Raw genomic sequence first — 20,276 nt, forward strand, 5'->3', positions numbered from 1 at the left:
TGACGTGTAAGTTGGCACCACTAGCCACGGATAAACCCAATACATAGGCGTCCGTGCAGGAGAAAATTTAGTTTAGAAAAAAACATTTTCAACGACATCTAGAGAATAGAAGTTCGTTTAAGGAGGTATTTCACGAGGTCTGAGCTTGGAATTTATGTTGTGGCGTGTGGTGCATTTGAAATCACCTCGTCACTGCCGTCTGCTGACATGGTTTGCGTCTTGATTATGCTGTAGATCTTTACATACGGCGCCTTGATTAGCTGCATTCAAATAATGACAATTTATTATTAACGCGTGTCTTGTACACTTGCAAATAAACAGGAAATGGAATCTTGAGATAGCTATCACGACCATGTTTTGGAATGTGCATTGTTTTCTCGTAAACGTTTTTTCAGTTTTGCGTTACATTTCGATCAATGTCGCAATTTTATCGTTGACGAGTTGAGATTACTACATAATGATTAAAATGTAAGGCACCGAACTGGTCTACATTCTAAATCTTCCTGCCAAACTTGCGCGAGCTAGTTTCCAATGGCCCACTTGTAAGTTCGGCAAATTTACTGCAATTATCTTTTTAAAGTTTTAAACGATGTAATGTCAAACTGGACTGTAGTGGATAAGTAGCAAGTTTTCTTTTTGAACTTCTATTTTTATGCAGTGAATGTGATTTAATTTGAGAAATCATTGACATCAAATCAATTATCAACAACTCTTAAAGTTCAAAACAGAAAACTTTCATTTCAGCGTTTCGACATTCGAGTGAAGCACTGTCCTGGTGACTCGAGCTTTTGAGTTCTTTATGAATACCTCAAATAAGGGATTTATCCATAATAAAAACAGAATTATTCTTCAAAACTAACGTCAGACTAGTTGAAAACAATGAACATTCCAATCCAATTGCATTTCATCCATTAAATTCGAAAAGAACCGTTAGAAAAATACAAAATGACTCACCTCCCAACTGTCTTTTGTCAATTCCGAAATATCCCCATCTTGACTGTTGTGTCTGCTATTAGAAGGAGTGGGATCATCACTCCACAATTCAGTGTCCATCTCGACCAGAGAGTATCCACGTTCTTTGATCTAAACAAAAATAGTAATTACAAATAAATACGGTCAGTTGTCAAGGACAAAATAGGTCAAGAACACATTTCTTCAACAAAATTATTTCAAAATTAGGTATAGGTAAACCAAGAAACCAGATGTAGTGTTCTAAGTATCATAATATCTTTCGAACGTAGCATATTGAACTCATCAATTCAAACCCCTGCTTGAAAAATATATTCAAGTGCTTAAAAAATTATATAGGCATTCAACAATTAAATTGCTTCATTTATAGGTACTTATAGGTAACAAGTTCATTACGTTGATCAAATGTGTATCTAATCACCTGAAATTATGTGTTGATATTTAAATTTTCAATCCAGAAGTTGGATTTCACTTATTCGAATAGTTTTCAATTAATTCGCTCTCAAGTAAATGTCGTGTGAGGCATGAAAATTTTATGTTTGTCGAAATATAAGCAATTCTTTATGAAGGACGGTAATTCAAGAAAACGGAATATCCAAGAAACACTGACAACAATTTTCTTTGAAAGGAAAAAACGTTACAATTTCAACCCGAAGAAACAATACGAAATTATGCCCATGGTTCACAACGAACATATCAACTTACCAGATGAATAAATAAACAGAAATCGTTACATTTCAACAATGTAGTAAACTTACTTCTGCTTTTCGAACAGTATCTGGCTAAACACTTCCGTATGATTCCACAACAGTCACTTGTTTGGAATTATTTTTCTCTATTGAATAAGTGGAAATGTTGTTGTCACCATTTTGCTGGCATAATATTAAACAGCAATAGGTATATGTAGAATCTGGATTGCTATTCCCCGGTTTCAGTTTTGTTATTATGAACAGTTTACATTGGACGGTGTAGTGGGAAATTATAATTCCGCATTTTCAATTAACGGGAGGATAAACAGTTTTGACAGCAGACCGTACTGACAAGATAAATTTTTTTCAACCATTTAAAAACAATAAAGTTTTGAATTCCAACTAAACGTGCCTAATCGTATTCTTCAATGGCAACGTATAATTATTTTTTAGTTTTTTATTTTCAACAATATCCGTATCCCAGATAAGTTCGAGAATGCTTCCAGTGTTCTCAGTACCGTATTTTTCGTCATTAATTGAACGATCGTAAATATGACGGTTGAAATCTTCGGACGATTTCGAAAAACGACATGGCAATAATACTGTAATAAATTAATTTTCATAATTGAAACTTCGTCTAACATAAATACAGGCCACTTATTCAACTGTGTTATTTGAGTCAGAGTTGAACGTTGACATCATCAACTTGATTAAACCATAACATTAAAAACTATTATCAACAATACCGTTCCATTTCATTTTTAGTTTAAATCAAAAAAATGGTTATTTTTTTGCGAACAAGTTTGGAGAACTTCCAAATTATTCCGTTTTAACCTTTCTCAGCAAAATTCATCAAGAATGTTTTCAAAAGAGCCTCATCGAAATGACAAGAACGTTGTTAGGTTAGGTTCATCATTCTTGTTATTTCTCTAAGAATCAGTTTACCACTCTTATAAGAGATTATTTCGTGAAACCAGAATAGAGAAGTGGCCAGTTCCAAAACTGGTCGTAGTTACGTTACATTATGATAAAAGAGAAAAACTAATTCGACTTACCTGTTCTTCGTTGAGTTCACCGTAGATATCAGGTACCCATGCCTGTATGAATTTGTACAGCTCGTCAGCCCTATTCTTTGGTACACTGAACCAATACTCCGGTCTCATCTTTTTCTTGCCGTACGACATGAGTGGCGTAGACTTGGAGATTGGCTTGAACATCGGCTTACCCATCCGCAGCCGCAAATACAGTGGCGGGTCTTCAGAGGGTCTAGCTGGTCGCGGTATCAGTTCTGAAAATCGTACGAGAAGTTTTTGTCAGCTCCGCCATGAATTCAAGTGACGTCTTTTTTGCTTCTGATAAAAGGCGAATGTTTCTCTTGTTATTTGTTAACTGACATCTTCTCAAGCCTCGGTGATCATAATCGTAACGAGGAGGGGGATACCCCTCTTGATCAGAAGAAATAAAAATATTTCAAGTAACAAGTGAAAAATTTTTTTTTTATGAAAAATTCAAAGATTTTACTTTTTCAAAGTAAGGTAAACCCCCTTATGAGTCATCTCTACTTACGCCACTGTCGGGAAGTACGCAAGCTATCCCTAAATTTGAGGAACAATTGAGAGATTTCTTGGATAATTTCATAAACATGGGCCTGCAAACGCATCGTTTTATGGTATTTCTTGTAGTCCTACTTTCTGTGATGATTATTCCAATTTATCGAATCTTTATTATTATTCTTTGCTATAGATTGGGTAAATAGGTTCCCAAACTTATAATTAATTTATTCATTACAGCTAACTAACAAAAATCTTTATACTGATAATTTGAATTTTCCTAAGGATTACTACAGAATTGTTCAAATTTCAGACATAAGAAAACAATTAGTGTTGTGCTAGAACAAAGTTTATCTTAAATTTTTTTAATTCACCAAAAATATTTCTGGAGTAGAGAAGTGGGCATTATTCCAGAAAAATATCACCCTGTAGATTTTAATTGAAATGAAGAAAACCTTAAATTAAAATGCCAAATTTAAGTTAAATATCTTGTGAAAGGAAGATGCTATGAGATAAAAACCCGAAAAAATAAAACTTTAACTTAACTGTATATCGAAAACAAAGCGTTTGGGGGCCCATGATTATAGGCCTTTTTTTTCTTGAAATGATCCATGGAATCTGTAATTTTCGCTTGTATCTCCAATTTAGGAACACCTCTAGATAATTAGAATTATTTAAAGTACTTATTCTCGATGATTAAGAGTTGAAGTAATCGATTGAGTACTCGGGTACCAGTTGTGCAGTGTTAATTAAAATATAGATAAAGTACTTTGCCAGCCTTATTAGTTACCAAATAAATTAGGGAAATAGCATATTTCAAAGAAAGTGTATAAGTACCTAGGCCTTTTGAATCACTAGCAACGAGTTGCAACGTTGCAAGTATTTTTAAAGGAGCTGATACAAGTGTGTTAAACGTTATTCTTCATTATACATATATCACATAAGTAATAAATAGTAAAATTTCAACTATTATCGCTGAATAGTACCAGATTTCTCCATAAAACAAATCCATGTTCTTACAGTATTCTTCAGATAATTCGCCCTCATATTCATCATGCAAAATTAAGAAATAAATACAAATAAGAATACACATCATTTCATCAAAAATTGGATTAAGCTACAACGTTTCTACGTTTTTTTTTGTTTTGTGGGAACTATTGTGTCCACACTGAGCTTTCATGAAATTCACAACGAAATAGTAATTTACGTAGCAAGTCCGGAAAATAGGGTTTTTTAAAAGAAATGTGTCGTCTCATTGATTTGGTATTCTACACGGCAACCGTGTAGAATAACAAATCAATGAGACGACACATTTCTTTAATTCTTATTTAAATTAAACAGAACAGAAAATACTACATATTAGCAGAAACATTCTAAATCTTATTTATATTAAAATTCGAACAATAACTAATATTGAAAGGATTCAATTACGTACTTTCCGGACTAGGCCGGGAAATGCTACTTTCTCAGAGAAAAAGGCGTCCGGGAAGTGCTCACTTCCCGGACGCCGAAAAACCCAATTTTTGATCAAATTTACATCTTTTTTCGAGAATGTTGAATGGTATCAATTCAGGGAGTATGATGCTGAGGTAAAATCTGTAAGTGCTAAAAAACAGCAACATGCATAACCTACCAATTGAATCTAGCCCAAAACGTGGTGAATGGACTGCAGCAATTGAAAAATGAATATGATGTTAAGTTAGTAAGTCACTGGTTAAAAAGATGAAGATATGTGTTATGAGATATAAGGTTTCGAGCGGCTATATTGTCAAGCGATACTGATGGCATCTATGATAGATTCTAGAGGAATTCATCTACAGCTACTTTTCAGCCAATTGCGGTGTACAGTGTTGATGGTTTTCTCATTATTTGTGTGTTGAATATGTTTTATTGTTCGTGAATTTCTCCGGAATATGAAATGATTTATTTTCGGGACATCAAAATATTGCATAAATAATAGATGATATTCCAGAGGAGAAGAAAAAATTATCAAGGTCAAAGTATTCTAGAATAGTCCTTTGCATTGTTTTAGTGGAAGATATATCTTACAGCGGAAAGGTATCAAATATATATAAATAGAATAATTATGCCATAATTACAATATTAATGTATATTTAATTTATTCGTTAATTAAGGATTTCAATTAATTATTAATGACAGTAATACTTGAGTTTAAATCATGTTTGATAAGACAGATTATCGAGGTTGATTTTTTAGTGGACTACCGAATGCGATGACAATCACCAGAGAAAAAACTGAAAACTGTTTTGCCACTTTTCCATTATTTCAATGAGGTTTATGAATCCAAAAAAAAGGAGATTTCATGTGATGATAGTCAAATTTTAAAACACGCCTAAGCTTTTTCGCAACCATATGCACATATACTTCTACATACATGTTAGAAGTAATAGTCAAAATTCAATGGTTCAAGAACCATTAGGATGAGATTTTTTTATTCAGACTTAAAATAATAATCACATACGGACCAATAATATAATAATAGAATTATTTATAGGTCCTGCAGCAATTTAATCTAGAATGAAGAAATAGCGATTTATGATTTGCAATAATGAAATTTTTACGCAGGATAGATTAGGAAAAATGTTGGAAAATTAATGATTTTAAAAAATTCTATTGGCCTCGTAAGAATAAAAACTTTTAATAGAAAAAAAAACAAAGACTTGAAATGTTTAGGATACACCCGAGGTCATTTTTGAATAATCCGAAAAATACTGTTTCTAGGTTGAGATAATCAGTAACATATATTAAGTATCAAGAACGGTAAGCATCTGACAATCATTGTCAGAGATCGGTTCTTTACGTTTCTTTTCTCAAAAAAATAAATGAGTGTTTGGATTGTCCCTACAACATTTCATTGTGATTTCTACCGGATTTCGCTTTGAAACATGAATACGGCATAGCAAAAATATCGAACTCAATCTCTGGATACGCCACTGGTTCAAGAAAATAAAACGAATAATGTGCCTATGGAATGTTTTTGTTTCATGTTCATGGCACCAGTAATGAAATAGTTATTAGAACATTTTATTTCACGTCATTTTCCAATTTTTCCTTGTACTTACAGTTGAACTCAATAGATTGCAGTTTTCACTGATTAATTCTCTCAAAAATGAAGTTCGAAAATATGTCATTCATTTTTTTCTAGCTCAAAGGGATTCTGAGATCCTCTCACTAGATAATGAATTGAGACACTCAATTCATGATAGATACTTGAAATTTTAAAGTTGGGCAGAATCTATTCAATGGTTTCGACGTTATACCTATATGGAATTTTGATTTCTTTATTTAAAGAAATACCCAACTGATCTAGCTGAAACTGAAAATTCAGTTGTAAAAGAACGAAGCAGATGTTCACGCGAAATTTCCGGAGAATCGTGTTATTGGGATTTGAGATTTCATTTTTACATGATGGATTCTCTAGGAATAACATACTCATAGATAATCGAAATTTTTAAGTAAATTTCGATTCGGATTGACATCTGAACAAGTGTTCAGATACTCCAACTTCGAGTCGATATTTTTGGGCAGGACCCATAATTGATCAAATTACTGTTCCTCAAGTAATTACACATTTTCTCTGTTCAAATAATGGTATATCCTGAATTCGATAACTGATTCATTATTGTTCCTCCTGTGATTATAGCATTGATGTGTGCGTGAACACAAAAAAACAGTGAAAGTATTGGGAATTGATTTAAAAGTCCGCTTATAGTATTCTCTGAAAATATTATGACACGGATTACTTGAAATTTCGGACTGAAAATGTTCCAACAGATTAACAGCGGATTGACTCTTTTTTATCAATGTTATCAAAAAGTGCATCAAATATAGTATAGCTTCCTTTTGGTGGAAGACGATCTTAAAATATCGATCGAAAAATTTATGATTATGTTTACAAAATTTGGTAAATGGTATACGGAAAATGAAATAACAATGTATCATGAATGTATGATCTTGATGGATTGGATACTTTATTCGATAAAATATCATTACACTACATTTTTTATATTTCGATGCATTTCATTTCTTAAGTGAAAGATTTAGGAATAAACCACCAACAAAAACTCGAATCAGTATAATTGTTAAAAAAAGCTATGAAGATGCTAGGATTTATTGAGACGAAACTTGAAGATTTTAATCACATTTCTTCTCTGGAAACAGTTTACTCTGCTACTGTAAGGAACTTATTAGTTATTTATAGGTAGTTTGGTCGTCTCATTGTGAAATGAACTAGACTCAGATGAAAAATATATAGTGTAAAATCTCAAAATTGCTTACTCAATGGGTACCAACTAGCCCTCAATTAATTACAGTCTTTATGATTTTCTATTTTTAAAATCATTGTCGATCAGAAGAAAAATTTTGAAGATACATTTTTTTTTGATTCATCGATTCTGATATGCTTTTGACAAAAATTAGGTTCCTTCAATGATACAATGTGTAGTATATCCTGAATTGGTAGCCAAAGATGTTACGTATTGTTTTAAAGAATGCAATAGTATTGAGCGAGTACTCACTATCAAAAGAAACGAAAAGCTCAGGCATATCGTCCACTGACACCATGGACCGATAATCGAGCTTCGGTGGTGGTACCTTCGATTTGGATGATTCCGTTGGTTGTCTCATGAATGTGCCAACTGAAGAACGTCTGAAATCAAACGAGAAATATCAGAAAAATATAACAGATTATTCCGGAGATGACATAGTAGGAATAGGGCAAACAATCTACAGATGCAAGCGCAGTACAATCACTGAGATGACATAAATGATTATATTTTCGAGACTGTGATAAATATCTGGTGAACTGGATATGTGAAGCTTGGTAGAAGCATCAATTAGGTTAGTTTAGTTTGAGTTAGGTTATATAACTGCCTTGAAAACTGAATGATGAACTTCTAGTGATGAATAATCGATTGGCTAGAAGAGTTGATGCAGTAATTGTAAGACAGTTGTATTCTATCCCGACTCTCCTAAGCCTCTCAGAAGCTTAAAGCTTCTGCGAAGTAGATGAGATGGTTTCAATTCTGTATGTGGTCATCACATTTGTATTCTTTGTTGATATTTTCGAGAACCTCAAGTTGGAAGTGCTCACTCTTTCCTCTTTGTGATCTTCTAAATTTCATGTTCTGCCTAACATAAGTTAGCCTTTGGACAAGCGAAAAGAAGTAGAATGGAATGATTTTTTTGCCTATAGCACATTGAGGCTGTTGTAACCTCGCCATCATACTTCTAATAATCCAGATCAATAAAACCTTGTCATCCTTATCTTGTTGGTTTTACATATACATATTATTCCGAAGATGGCATCAAAGCTCAAAACTTTGTGCAACTGAGTACCTCTCACCTTCGTGAGATTTCCAGTTGAAAGTAAGAATCAGTTCTTATAAGTTACGGATATTTTGACTGTCAATGGCAAGGTTTACGGATATGATGTATATATTTGATCAAAGATGACCAGACATTTAGATGTTTAATATTTTAGCTGCGTTTTTGAAGATAATTCGCAGTGATCAGTTTCAAACTGCTTTATATCCAGCCTCAAGGATATTTGTATTTCGTTTTGAATTGCTATCTTCATTATTCCCAGTAATCTAACAGTTAAATTCTTTCTGCGATCCTTGAGATGGCATCTTCATAACTTCGTAGCCATAATTTTGCACTAGAAGTGAAGTGGAATGATACATCCCTTCATATAAAAACGTCATTTCCAAATAAAAGGGGTGTTTCAGAGAAAGATGATGAGTCCTAAGGATATGAGTCCGTTTGTTTTTGAGAAGAAAATTGTCTATGTCCTGAAACTATTACCTTTTGAGCTTATGAGTTTTAAGAAAAAAAAGTTTTTTTACCATAACATCAACATCTTTTTATAGATATTTCCATGAAATTTGGCACACGGACTACAAACATCAATGGTCATTTCATTTTATTTTAAAGATTTTAAGTTTTTCAATCTGGAACATCTGTACAGGATATAAAATGAATATTTTTGAAAAAATATTGTGATTTTCCCCAAAATAAAAATTATTTTTATTATCCCCTTTAATTAAGGGTAAAATTTTACATTCTGATATTTTTCTCCTGAAGAATAATTTGCTTTAAATAATTAAATAGCATTTATGTAAATCGCTGTTTGTCTATCGATTCGGGAAAGTTATGAGACCGTCAACCTGATTGCAACAACGAACTATTGCAGCAGTTTGGAGAGATATTCATTGAATAACATCATGGCTTTTAAACATGTCATGTTAACTTTTGAACTTTTTTAACTTCTTGTAAAACTTAATTGTAAAATTAAAAGAGGTTCAAGAAATTTTTCTTCTCAAAAGCATCTGATGATTCAGACTCTTGAACATCAGCATCATTTTCTGAATATCCTTGAATATTTTAAATGTAATTCTATGCTGAAGTAATCTGTTGAGGATGAGAACACTTTTCTGAAAGTTTTTCGATTAGGAGCTGTTTTCAACAAGAGAGGCATTCAATTGTTTCCATCATTGACGTCACACATACATATACTTCAGTATACCAATCCGATATCATGCCCATGTAAATACTTCCTTTTTATCCTAGAACATGTAGTCTGGAAGGAAAAGCTCTAACACCATTTAATCACCAGATAAATCACAAACTATTAAGATGGATGATATTGAAGGATGAACAATGGAGCATACCAATTGTAAATGAAAAAAAAATCTCAAAAAAAAATCGACCATATAAAATATTTGCTAGCAAATAAGGTTTTCTGACAGTTGTGGTGTGAGGGTTGTCTAAGGTGTCTTGTGTGTCGTATCTGTGTTGAGAGTACAGCTAAGTTTCCACCAACACAACATACCCCATGTCTTTGACGGTGGCGCCCACTTCTTTAACGGAAGAGCCGACAGTAGCGCCGAGGGCGCCGACAGACGCACCCACCGATGCGCCCATGGCACCCACCGACGCGCCCATCGCGCCTACGGAGGCGCCGACGGACGCCCCCATCGCTCCGACGCTCGCACCGACGCTGTTGATGATGTTAGAGGGGAAGAAACTGGCGCCATCGGTGCGAGGGGAGTCGGTGAGGGGGGGTCCGCCGCTACCGCTCGATTGGGGCCCCCCAGAGCCTCCGCTCTCTTCCGAAGGAGTCTTGTTGAACAGCCCCGAGCCGAAATCCACCAAATTGATGGGGGAGCTACGTTCCGAATGTGAGATTTGGCAAGAAAGAATCACATTAGGAAATCTCATGATACACCAAGCACAATAATTTTATAATATCAGCGTTCCCAATTTACAACATTGTTATCACATACGGCATGTCAAGAAACATGATTGCTTGATCCTTAAACCCTTTCCCTTGAAATTTTCTAAATAACAAAAGAGCATGGGAGTACAGAGACTATCAAAAGAAACTGTACAAAAATAGATTCAAATATCATGAGATGATTCTCAGTGAGCAGACTTTTTGAACACTTGTTTCAAGTTCCAACATATCTAAAAGGTTTTCCAATAAGAGGTTTCATTTTGAATAGCTGTCATGTTTTGACATTTGACTGGCTGCACCAGTACGAATGAATTCGAATTTTTGTAGTGCTAAGTGACATAATTAGCTCGAATTAATTCGAACTGGTGCAGCCAGTCGAATACGCTATAAGTTTCTTTCAGGCAGAGATACTTGGAATAGAAATATGTGTAGAAATTAACATAACAAGAGACTATCGGAAATGTGACATAGCGATACATTCCGATAGTCAGCCTGCAATTAAAATTAAAGCACTGAGCTTACATATCATCGATTCTAAGATGGTATTGGAGTGCCGAAGAAAACTTAATGAAATAGGTAAGAATAACAGGGTCTTTTTAATCTGGGTTCCCGGCCACTCGAGAATTGGAGGGAATGAAGAGGTCAATACACTTGCCAGAACAGGAGCTCAAACTCCTTTAATTGGTCCAGAACCTTTCTGTGGTGTAGACAAATGTACCTACAAGAAAGAGAGAAAAGGAGGTAACAGAAAGAGAAAAACTCTGGCTGAATATTCCTGGTTTGGATCACTCCAAAAAGTTTTTTCGTAACTTTGACTCTACAATATCCAAGAAGTATCTGGTTCTTAGTAAGAATATGCTACACCTCCTCACTGGATTCCTCACAGGGCATTGTCGCCTTAGGAAACACCTCATGAGAATGGGTCTAAGAGAAAACGACGAGTGCAGATTCTGTCGAGAAGAGGAAGAAACTCCGGATCACCTGGTGACGGAATGCCTCGCCATGGCTAGCCAACGCAAAACCTGCCTTGGACACGAAACTTATAGAAGTGAGGAATTAGCCTCCTTGAAGCCATCCCAAATATTGTCAGAGTTCATCAGAACTCTGGAACTGGAAGGCGAGCTGTAGATCACGTTATGGAGAGAATAGCTCTGATGGGAGGACAATAAACCATTAGATAGCAGTGAAACGAATCCTCCTTAATTAAATCTGATCTAATCTTTGACATTTGACAAGTAAAAACTACGTCACTACCGAAAATGGAAAGATTTACGATTCGAAAACGCATTGAAGTTGATAAAATTAACTATAATAATTTTGCAGTCAACGTTCACAAAACTAAAACACTTTTGGGCGGTTATGAAGCACCTTCTCGGCCGGAAATAGTGAAACCGGTGAAAAATTTGAGCTGTTGGGACAAGTTAGTGATGTGAAGAATCGAAACCGTATGCGTCGCTCAAGAACAACTGGGGACATGGCTACTGTAGCCGGTGTGTTGAAGAAAACTCAGGTTTGTCGATTCCTCGTAGATCTTAGGAATTAGGCATTGCTTAATGATTTTTATGGCTGGAATCGGAAGAAATTGATGTGGACGACGTTTATTTTAAACAAGACGACGCTACGCGTGCCAATTTTGCAAGGAAAGTTACCTGGCTGTGTTATTTCTCAAAAAGAGGGATCATAATTGACCACCAAGATCTTGGGATTCAACACCTTTAGACTTTTTTTTGCTACGTGAAACATGAGGTCTATACCAATGCGCCAGAATTGATTAACTTAAGCATACAATTTGTGAAGTTATCGTGGATATACAGCCGCAAATATGCTTATTGGTAATGAAAAATTTCATGAAATGGATATGGTACTCCAACCGTAGCCGTGGCGGCCATCTAGCTGTTTCGTTTTCCACGTTAATGACATATCATCCTCTTTCCAATGAAATAAACATCTATTGATTCTTCTTGAAATATACTAGTTTTTTTATTATTTATTGGAAAACCCTTTACGATACAAATTTTCGAATTAAAAGATCATGGTTCGAGTTCTTCACCACGGAGGCATAACACATTGGTATTATTGCAGAAATAAATTAAAATTATTGAAATTCACACGTAGTACCAGCGACCTGTCGATCATAAATGGCAATTTGCTGATCATTTCCTTAGACTACTCAAGCTGTGGCGATAATCAGGTCGAGATCTGGATCGAATGCTAAACACAAGTGAGTGGAAGAAGACCGCGTTCGATCTAATCGACAGTCAATACGTTCAATACGTTCTGAATTCATTGAAATTTAATAGAATTTATCGTATCTTTCAATGATTGAAAACAAAAAAGTATATAAATAAGAGATATGATCAAAGTTTGGGATTGAATAAATTCATATGGGAAAGTGAATCATTAATTTTTCAGTCCAAACATTTTTTTTCTTTTTTTCATTACTAGGCAATTATAGAATTATGTATTGCAGCAGTTGTATACTTTCCAGAATTGTACACTTGGCGATCCAAAAATATGAACTGAAGTGAAATTTATTACGATGGCTGTCGATCTCGATCTTCAGGTTCAGTCATGATTTTAATTGAGATCTCTAAAACACTGGTGTGCTCACTCAATCTTGAAAAACCCTAAGATTAAAGTGGTGACTTTTGAGAGGATCATCCTACTTGGATTTTAATGGTATTGGTCCCTTTTCACTTGATTTCTGCATCGTTTCTCTCACGTCTTTCTGTCAAAGTCGTTTTGAGGTTAGATAAAAAATCGATCAACTTTAGACAGAACAAATGAAAACTTTAAAATGATGCAGTTGATTGGTCAATTCTTTGTATAGACCCGAGTATAGACCCCTTAAGGAAGAAAAGAGATAAGGACTCATGCCGAGCTGAGTCAGCAGAATTATATTGAACAAAATATAATCAGTGAACACAACAGTATTTTAGATATTTAATTTTAATCATATAGTGTCTGACGTTTTTCAGATTTTCATCCTCAGGTCAAATTGACAGTTCTGGATCGACAGATTACCAGCACTTTAAGAGGCATAGAAGGCTAGTTGAACATAGAAGCTTAATCTAGGAGGATGACGTCTCATGCCATGAATACCCCACCCGTTACACTATGACGGTTCAGAACCATATTTTACATTTTTCTTTTTACATTTGCCAGTATGCGAGATTAACATATTTTACAACAATAAGCCCGTCAGTATATATTGTATATAATAATATGTTAACAGATATAATAAGACCTACCTTGAGAAAACTTTGGAGAACACAGAGGCATGGTGTGAATCTGCTGAATTAGGATGACTCGAGGGTTTCTCGTCTTCCTTCTCCCCTCCAAGTGTCTCCATCCAAGACAAAGGGTAGGACAGTCTTTTTAACATCTGAAAATGAAGGGAAGTAAACTGGATTAGTCAATTCTATTGAGGATAACGGAAAAATATGAATACGGTTTAATATTTATATATATTACACAAATCATCATTCATTTCATAATCACTTACTTTGTTCTTTCTATTTTCAGCCTTTTCGTGCTCATCCTTTGATTCTATACTAGATGTTAGTGTTGGTAAGGTAGAATCTAGTTCTGACGTGGAGTCCAAACTGAAAGATACTGAATTGTTCTTCTTCCTTGGACTGAAGATCTCTTGCGTGTTCGTAACATTTGTGGGCGCTATGGTGATAGGTGGCACCCAATCTTTCGACAGCACTATGTCGGCATCACTGTATTGCTGAGAAAAGAAGATGAAGCCATCTTTTTTTATTGAGACGAAAATTCAACTTACTTTTTTGGTTTGTATGGGAATTACAGGCGGTAGACTTGATTCCCTGATATCTATACCCGAATCATGACAACTCTCCTTAGATATGATATCTTCTTCTTCAATATTTTCCACATGTTCCTCTTGCATTGAAGACGAATGGATGGGCATTTCATCTACATCGATCGAACTAAAAGATAACCTTTTTTATAGAATTGATCTTAATTCAGAACGATTAAAAGTACTTACGCTCTGTCTCTAGAAGACACCGGCCAGTGATGGTCTAGTAGTGATTTTCTCCTCTCCTCCAATAGTTTTTGTTGTTGTTCGGGATCGTCTGTGTTCGTTGGAGTTACTAGATCGCGATCGAACGCTTTAGGGAAGGCGTCGCCTTCTCTTTCCGTACATGAACAGACTGATTCAGCGTCATCTCCAGCTGTGAGGAAAATATCATCACTTGATTGTAATAAATGAAACAATAGAATATCATTACAATTTTCAATAACTTGAAACTGATTTACATTTTATGAAGTTTTTGATTGATTAATGACATAACCCTGTCATGAGAAATGAAAAAGTTGGTAACAGTGATTTCATATAATAACGATCTTGTAACGTAGATACAATACATACAATGTTTTTCTTTAGAACTTGTCCAATATTAAAACCAGAGTTGGGTAGGAAGTAGGAACACGTAAAAACGATTTCAAAGGTTAAGGGCCATGTAAAATAGCTTCTCTTCGTAAATATATGGTCATAGGTGGATGAAGACAAAAGTGGTGGTTTTAATAATGCATGAACTTTACATTAGTTTACTTGTGTCAGGACCAGGAGCGGCATACATTTTGCCGGGGCGCCAAGCCAAATTGTAGGGGCGCACAGTCAGTTAATAAAAAAAGATTTTTTGCACCTTTAAGAACTACGTCGCCTTTTTACTATAGACTTATTAATAGAGCGTCGAACTTTTAAACAATGCAAGAGGTTTTTTGATGAAATCGAAAAAAAGTCGTAAATTTGACAACGTGATTTCAAGTTAAAAAAAAACGAAGAATAACAGAGGCTCCTTCAAAGAAAATTCATATAAATTAGGTAAATCAGGGCGGCGAAATTTTATTTTGCCGGGGCGCTAAAATGTCTGGCGGTGGCCCTGACTTATGTTTCATGTCAATTTTCTCTTAGAACTTCTGATATAGTGTGAAAATATGAACCCCTATCGTTGGGTTCCTTAATGGCTTATCTTGGACAAGAAAAAATAGCGAATTTAGCTTGCTATAGCTCTCCAAAATTAGGAAAATCCAGAGTTATATACCGAAAAAGTTAGAAAACAAAGAATTGGCGGACAAAAGAAATGTGTGGATGAATATCTTACAAATGGAAAAAGTCTTTGAAAGTGCGCCCTTCAAGGGTATCCATTCAAGGTAAGTTCACGATTATATATCTCCATATTTACTTATTTCAAATGATGATGCGCAATTTTCAGCTAACCGATAATGTAGAGTTTCGTAGTCAAATTCTGTGTTCATGGAGAAACTTCCACAACAATGTGTTTCAATGTGAAAAACTTTGAAAAATCTTCAGTGTAAATTTTCCATAAAACCAATAAAAAATATCTATATTCCTACTTATATTTTCTCTATTTCAAGTAGATATCATCAATATTATTAGAAAACTTAGTTTCATAATTCTATACCATAATGTCTGCATTGAATGGTACACCGAAAATATGTGTACTTTGTTTAAAAATTATTTTCGAATGTACGTCTTCTGAAAGACACTCCCCCTAGAAATTAAAAGCTATTCATCGATATTTGAAATCGTTATTTTACATATGAATGCGAAATTTCATCTCAATGAAATGCGTGGATTAGAAATTATCAGAAAAATACATTTTCGAACAGCTTCCCTGATCATTGGACTACTCCTCAGTTTGAAATAAGATATATTTTGTCTTGTTTTTATGTGTAGATAAATGTATATTTTCTCAGCAATGTATACCGTATGGAAAGCGGTGGTACAATCATTTCTAAACCAACAAAAAGTGAACACTGATCGTTTTTCCTGAAACCTTTCTAATTTCTCTTGAATGAGGTTCAAAGTACTCTGCTAACTCGTTATGTATCGAATCTGTTGGAATTAACTTAGCTCATTCCGGCTCATTCTACTAATTTCAACTTGATTCGTCCTTCGAAAATTGAATAATTTGATATTAAATTTTTTGAAATTTATTCTTGATTGAGCTTTGAATATTTTAATGATTGTGACATTTTTCAAGGTCATGTGACAACTTCCAAATTTGATAAATAATAATACAGGAAAATGAATTTAATCACTCCTGAATAATAGCGAAGTATCAGCTGGCGCTACAGTAAAGCTGCTAGATAAACTTTTGCCGCCTCACATGACTCGAATAGGCCTCTGATTGATATCCACTACTGACAACTACTTTAAATGAGTGTTACCTGTCCAATGGACAATGTTTATATTTTATTTGTTATTGTATGTTGAGTTCTGAGGCTACTCTATTGATGGATATGATATCAATCTGATTTCAATACAGAACTACACTCAGAATCAACTACAAGATTCCTAACCAATACTAACAGATCTCCCGAAGAATGCTTACAGGTACTACTCACCGAGCTCGGGAAAAGTCTCGTCCTTGACCAACAAAGAATCGGGCTCCATGTCGGATGTACTGTTCTCCGACTTCGGATAGTAGATCTCGGGCTTTTCAGTCTGGCTGCTTTGCGTGTGACCCACCCTCATGTGAGCTATATCGTTGTAGATGGCCGCGTTCACCACGAACTCCATCGGCGCTATCACACCGTACGATTCCGGACCGTGTTCGATGACCAGGGGGTCGGACACGTTCGGATCGAACATCACCGCGTTGGGGGTGACCAGCAGCACTCCGCCGACCACCCCTTGGCCGTCGGTGATGTGGCGCACGTTGATCTTGAGGAACCTCTCCCTGAAGATGGGCGACTCCTCGTCATGGTCCGAGGAGCTCTGGGCGCAGGACAGGGTCCGCACTCTTTCCACATGTCCAGGCTTCGGACTGACGGGCCTCAGGGTGTCCAGCAGATCTGTAAGGTAGTTGTAGACGGATTGAAACATTTCGAATACTTCCTCTACACTCCACACTCGGATTTCTTCAAAAACCGACCGGAACACTTACACCTCACGTGCTTCTATCTCTTCCGATACTAATATTACCGCCCAAATGCCAAAAACGCTCGGGGTACATTTTAACCTCTTCGTATCTGACTCATAACGCAAAATACGGATGTCGAATTCAGTCGTTAGAGATATGAAGACGGAAATAAATGTTCCGTTCACACGTCTAATACTTGTACAAATCGGAGAACAACTGAAAAGGTGTATCAAGTCAAGTGATGATAACAAAAATATTGTGGAACATAAGTTTCAGTAACGTCAAAGATAATCTTATCTGAAGGTCGCCTATTCGTTTCCATGATGAATGCAGTTCAAATACGTATGCCGAATGAGTTTTCTCATAAGGAAAATTAAAACACGTGAAGCATACACTGAAGTTATTTCTTGAAAACGAATGGAATCGTGGACATGATGAATGTATCGGATATTTATGTGTTTAAACGATTAGAACAATTCAGGGAAAAACAACACAATTCTTCATCTCTCTCTAATATAGGAATATAATATTCATGTCACAAGATTGATAATTACTTGATTGGCTCAACTCAAAGAGTAATTAATAAAATAGATAGAGGGAGTATACGCAATTTTACATGTCCCCAACATGATTAGATTACGTTGTCGCATTGTGATATATTTTCAAATTCACAATTCCACTATATCATTATTAATGTATATTATATTGAATGAAATATATTCATTTGAGTGATTCTCAATTAAATATGCAAATTTGAATATTTTGAATCCGGTATTTTTCCGAATTGTCGAATTTATAGTATGCAAAATATTTATTATTTTCTGTATCTACCTGCTGAAATCAGTGAAATCCAAGGTTTAGCAAATATTGCTCTCCTATTGTCATCCGTTGTTTCACGTCGTTTAGCGCACTTGAAGTTTGTTTTCTGAATTTCTGATATATTTAGGTATTTAATATTCATCTCAATATATTTTAAGTTGATATGAAACGTTGATTCACCATGGGACATAAGAAGTGCGTTTTTTGTAGAGAAACTCGCGAATCAAGGGAGAGATCGTACCACTTATATGTTTTCATTTCCGCGCGGTTCTTGCCAAATTTGATAGTTCATGTTCATGTTGGGGACAAAATTTGCTTACTGAAAATGACTTATGCTCCCTCTATCCATATTAATTACTCTGAGGTTCAACTGTAATTTAATCTATTAGTTAACGAAATCACCTTTTCTATTCGATAAAAATAAGACGTAATCGAAGAACCTAACGGAAAATATCATGTTGGAAACTCAAAACCATCTGCAATTGTTGCAGAAATTTTCAGATCCTGATTTGAAAGTTGAAGCAATTTAGGTGGTTTTAAAAATTTTGCTTCTTTATAAAGCGCCAATACAGATTATAATAATATAAGTCCATAAATAAGGTTTAACATTTTGCGAAATAATTTCATTCGATATCAAATGATTAAGTTTGTATTTATTTCGATTTACTTCGTATATTATGTATCACTCAAACTACTGTTATTTTGTACTAGTTCGGTTTCGAATGTGGCACGAAAAATCTTTGCCATGATCCAAATGGATAAATTAATGCATTTTTCTAATTAAGATTAGGTAAAGTGAGGAAAGGCGGCTAAGTTCAAAAGACATAAAACTTTATGAGTTGACAAGCCTAATCAAGGCTGCATTTTTACTTATGAATAATAAGGCATTGATTTAAAAAATGTTATGACCGTTATTCTAGATTCCGTTCAACGTCCAAATTTAATTTGTAATTCAATGATATATACAGGGCAACATTCAGTTCACCAGTGGCGAAGCAAATTGTTATTGAATTGTTGCTATACAAAACTCCATCGAAAGTAATTGGTTGTCTCAAAGAATAAATTTCATATAGACTCAGTAAAGTCAAGTCATAATACTAGATAGAAAATGATGGAGTCATCGCATAACTAAAAACTTCAAAAAATGAATAGCGCAATACTTGTTGATGCAAGGGTCGATTAACGTTTTGAAATTAAAAAATAGTCCGACACAGCTTGGCGGCAGAAAAATAGGTTTGCAAAGAAAAAATTACAAAAATACGTGTCTCGATATATTTTTGGATTCGCTAAGTTAATCCGAAGCTTGTTCAATAACGTTTCGGTTAATCGAGGTATCAGATAATTCATAAATTTAATTTTGGGATAAATACCTTTTTCGTCTCTTGGGAAATCTTCATGGGCTTCTTCAACCGGCGTAGATCCTTCAGATTCCTCTTCGACTGTTTCTCTAAGTGGAACGTAGAGTTGCTGTCCCGGAAATATATACGGCGTTGCTAACCTATTCAACTTGGTCAATTCTGTAGGGGTAGTATCAAATCTAGCGGCTACTGACGTGAGTGTATCTCTATCAACAACCTGTAAAAAATACAATTGAATCAATGGAATTGAAAAGAAGAACAGACAAAAAGGGAAATTCGTGAACAGGAAATAAATTACTATATTAATTAACGATACCTACTGTACACTCGGACATTAAATTAGTCAAATTATTATTTTTCAACTTAATTGGTGCTTCTGAATAAAAAAAGTACCCTCCAGTTCAAAAATAAGATCTTCTCTTTAATTAACAAGCGACTTATTGTAACAAACGGTATTCCCGTAATATTCCCGTAGAAAAATTCACAATTCACCTTTTGAAATGCTTAAACTAAAAAAATGTTTTCTCTAATTCTGTGGTTATTCCGTTCATTCTTCCACATCTTGTAGAACAAAATCGTGCGAGAATATATTAGAAACGCACAGTTTTCATGGTTATATTTTATTATTCTATGTTGGCACTCCGAACTTTCCGCTACGGCTTTATCTGTCAATTCATTAAATTGCCTTAAAGAAATCAGTTCTGCCAACCAACATT

At 34.9% G+C, this 20,276-nt stretch overlaps 2 protein-coding genes across 5 annotated transcripts in view; both read right to left on the reverse strand.

The window, feature by feature from the left end:
* LOC123678486 (nuclear receptor coactivator 7) overlaps nucleotides 1–20,276 on the reverse strand; it is a 275,490-nt gene that overhangs the window by 16,079 nt on the left and 239,135 nt on the right. For 3 of the 4 annotated variants that reach the window (XM_045615528.1, XM_045615525.1, XM_045615524.1), the window contains 10 exons: nucleotides 19,573–19,777; nucleotides 16,866–17,315; nucleotides 14,479–14,665; nucleotides 14,254–14,419; nucleotides 13,972–14,199; nucleotides 13,718–13,851; nucleotides 7,747–7,877; nucleotides 2,714–2,946; nucleotides 955–1,083; nucleotides 186–260 (listed from right to left, as the gene is read on the reverse strand). In XM_045615528.1, the coding sequence (XP_045471484.1) occupies nucleotides 186–260; nucleotides 955–1,083; nucleotides 2,714–2,946; nucleotides 7,747–7,877; nucleotides 13,718–13,851; nucleotides 13,972–14,199; nucleotides 14,254–14,419; nucleotides 14,479–14,665; nucleotides 16,866–17,315; nucleotides 19,573–19,777 (1,938 nt within the window). The remainder of the gene's footprint in view (nucleotides 1–185; nucleotides 261–954; nucleotides 1,084–2,713; nucleotides 2,947–7,746; nucleotides 7,878–13,717; nucleotides 13,852–13,971; nucleotides 14,200–14,253; nucleotides 14,420–14,478; nucleotides 14,666–16,865; nucleotides 17,316–19,572; nucleotides 19,778–20,276) is intronic. The other variant, XM_045615527.1, reaches the window with a different exon arrangement.
* LOC123678487 (protein fork head-like) lies at nucleotides 7,889–10,595 on the reverse strand. Its single transcript, XM_045615529.1, has one exon. It carries the CDS (start codon nucleotides 10,448–10,450, stop codon nucleotides 10,037–10,039), a length of 414 nt encoding a protein of 137 aa, XP_045471485.1. The 5' UTR covers nucleotides 10,451–10,595; the 3' UTR covers nucleotides 7,889–10,036.

The sequence above is a fragment of the Harmonia axyridis genome, chromosome 4 (assembly GCF_914767665.1).
Source record: "Harmonia axyridis chromosome 4, icHarAxyr1.1, whole genome shotgun sequence".
Taxonomy (NCBI): Eukaryota; Metazoa; Arthropoda; class Insecta; order Coleoptera; family Coccinellidae; genus Harmonia; species Harmonia axyridis.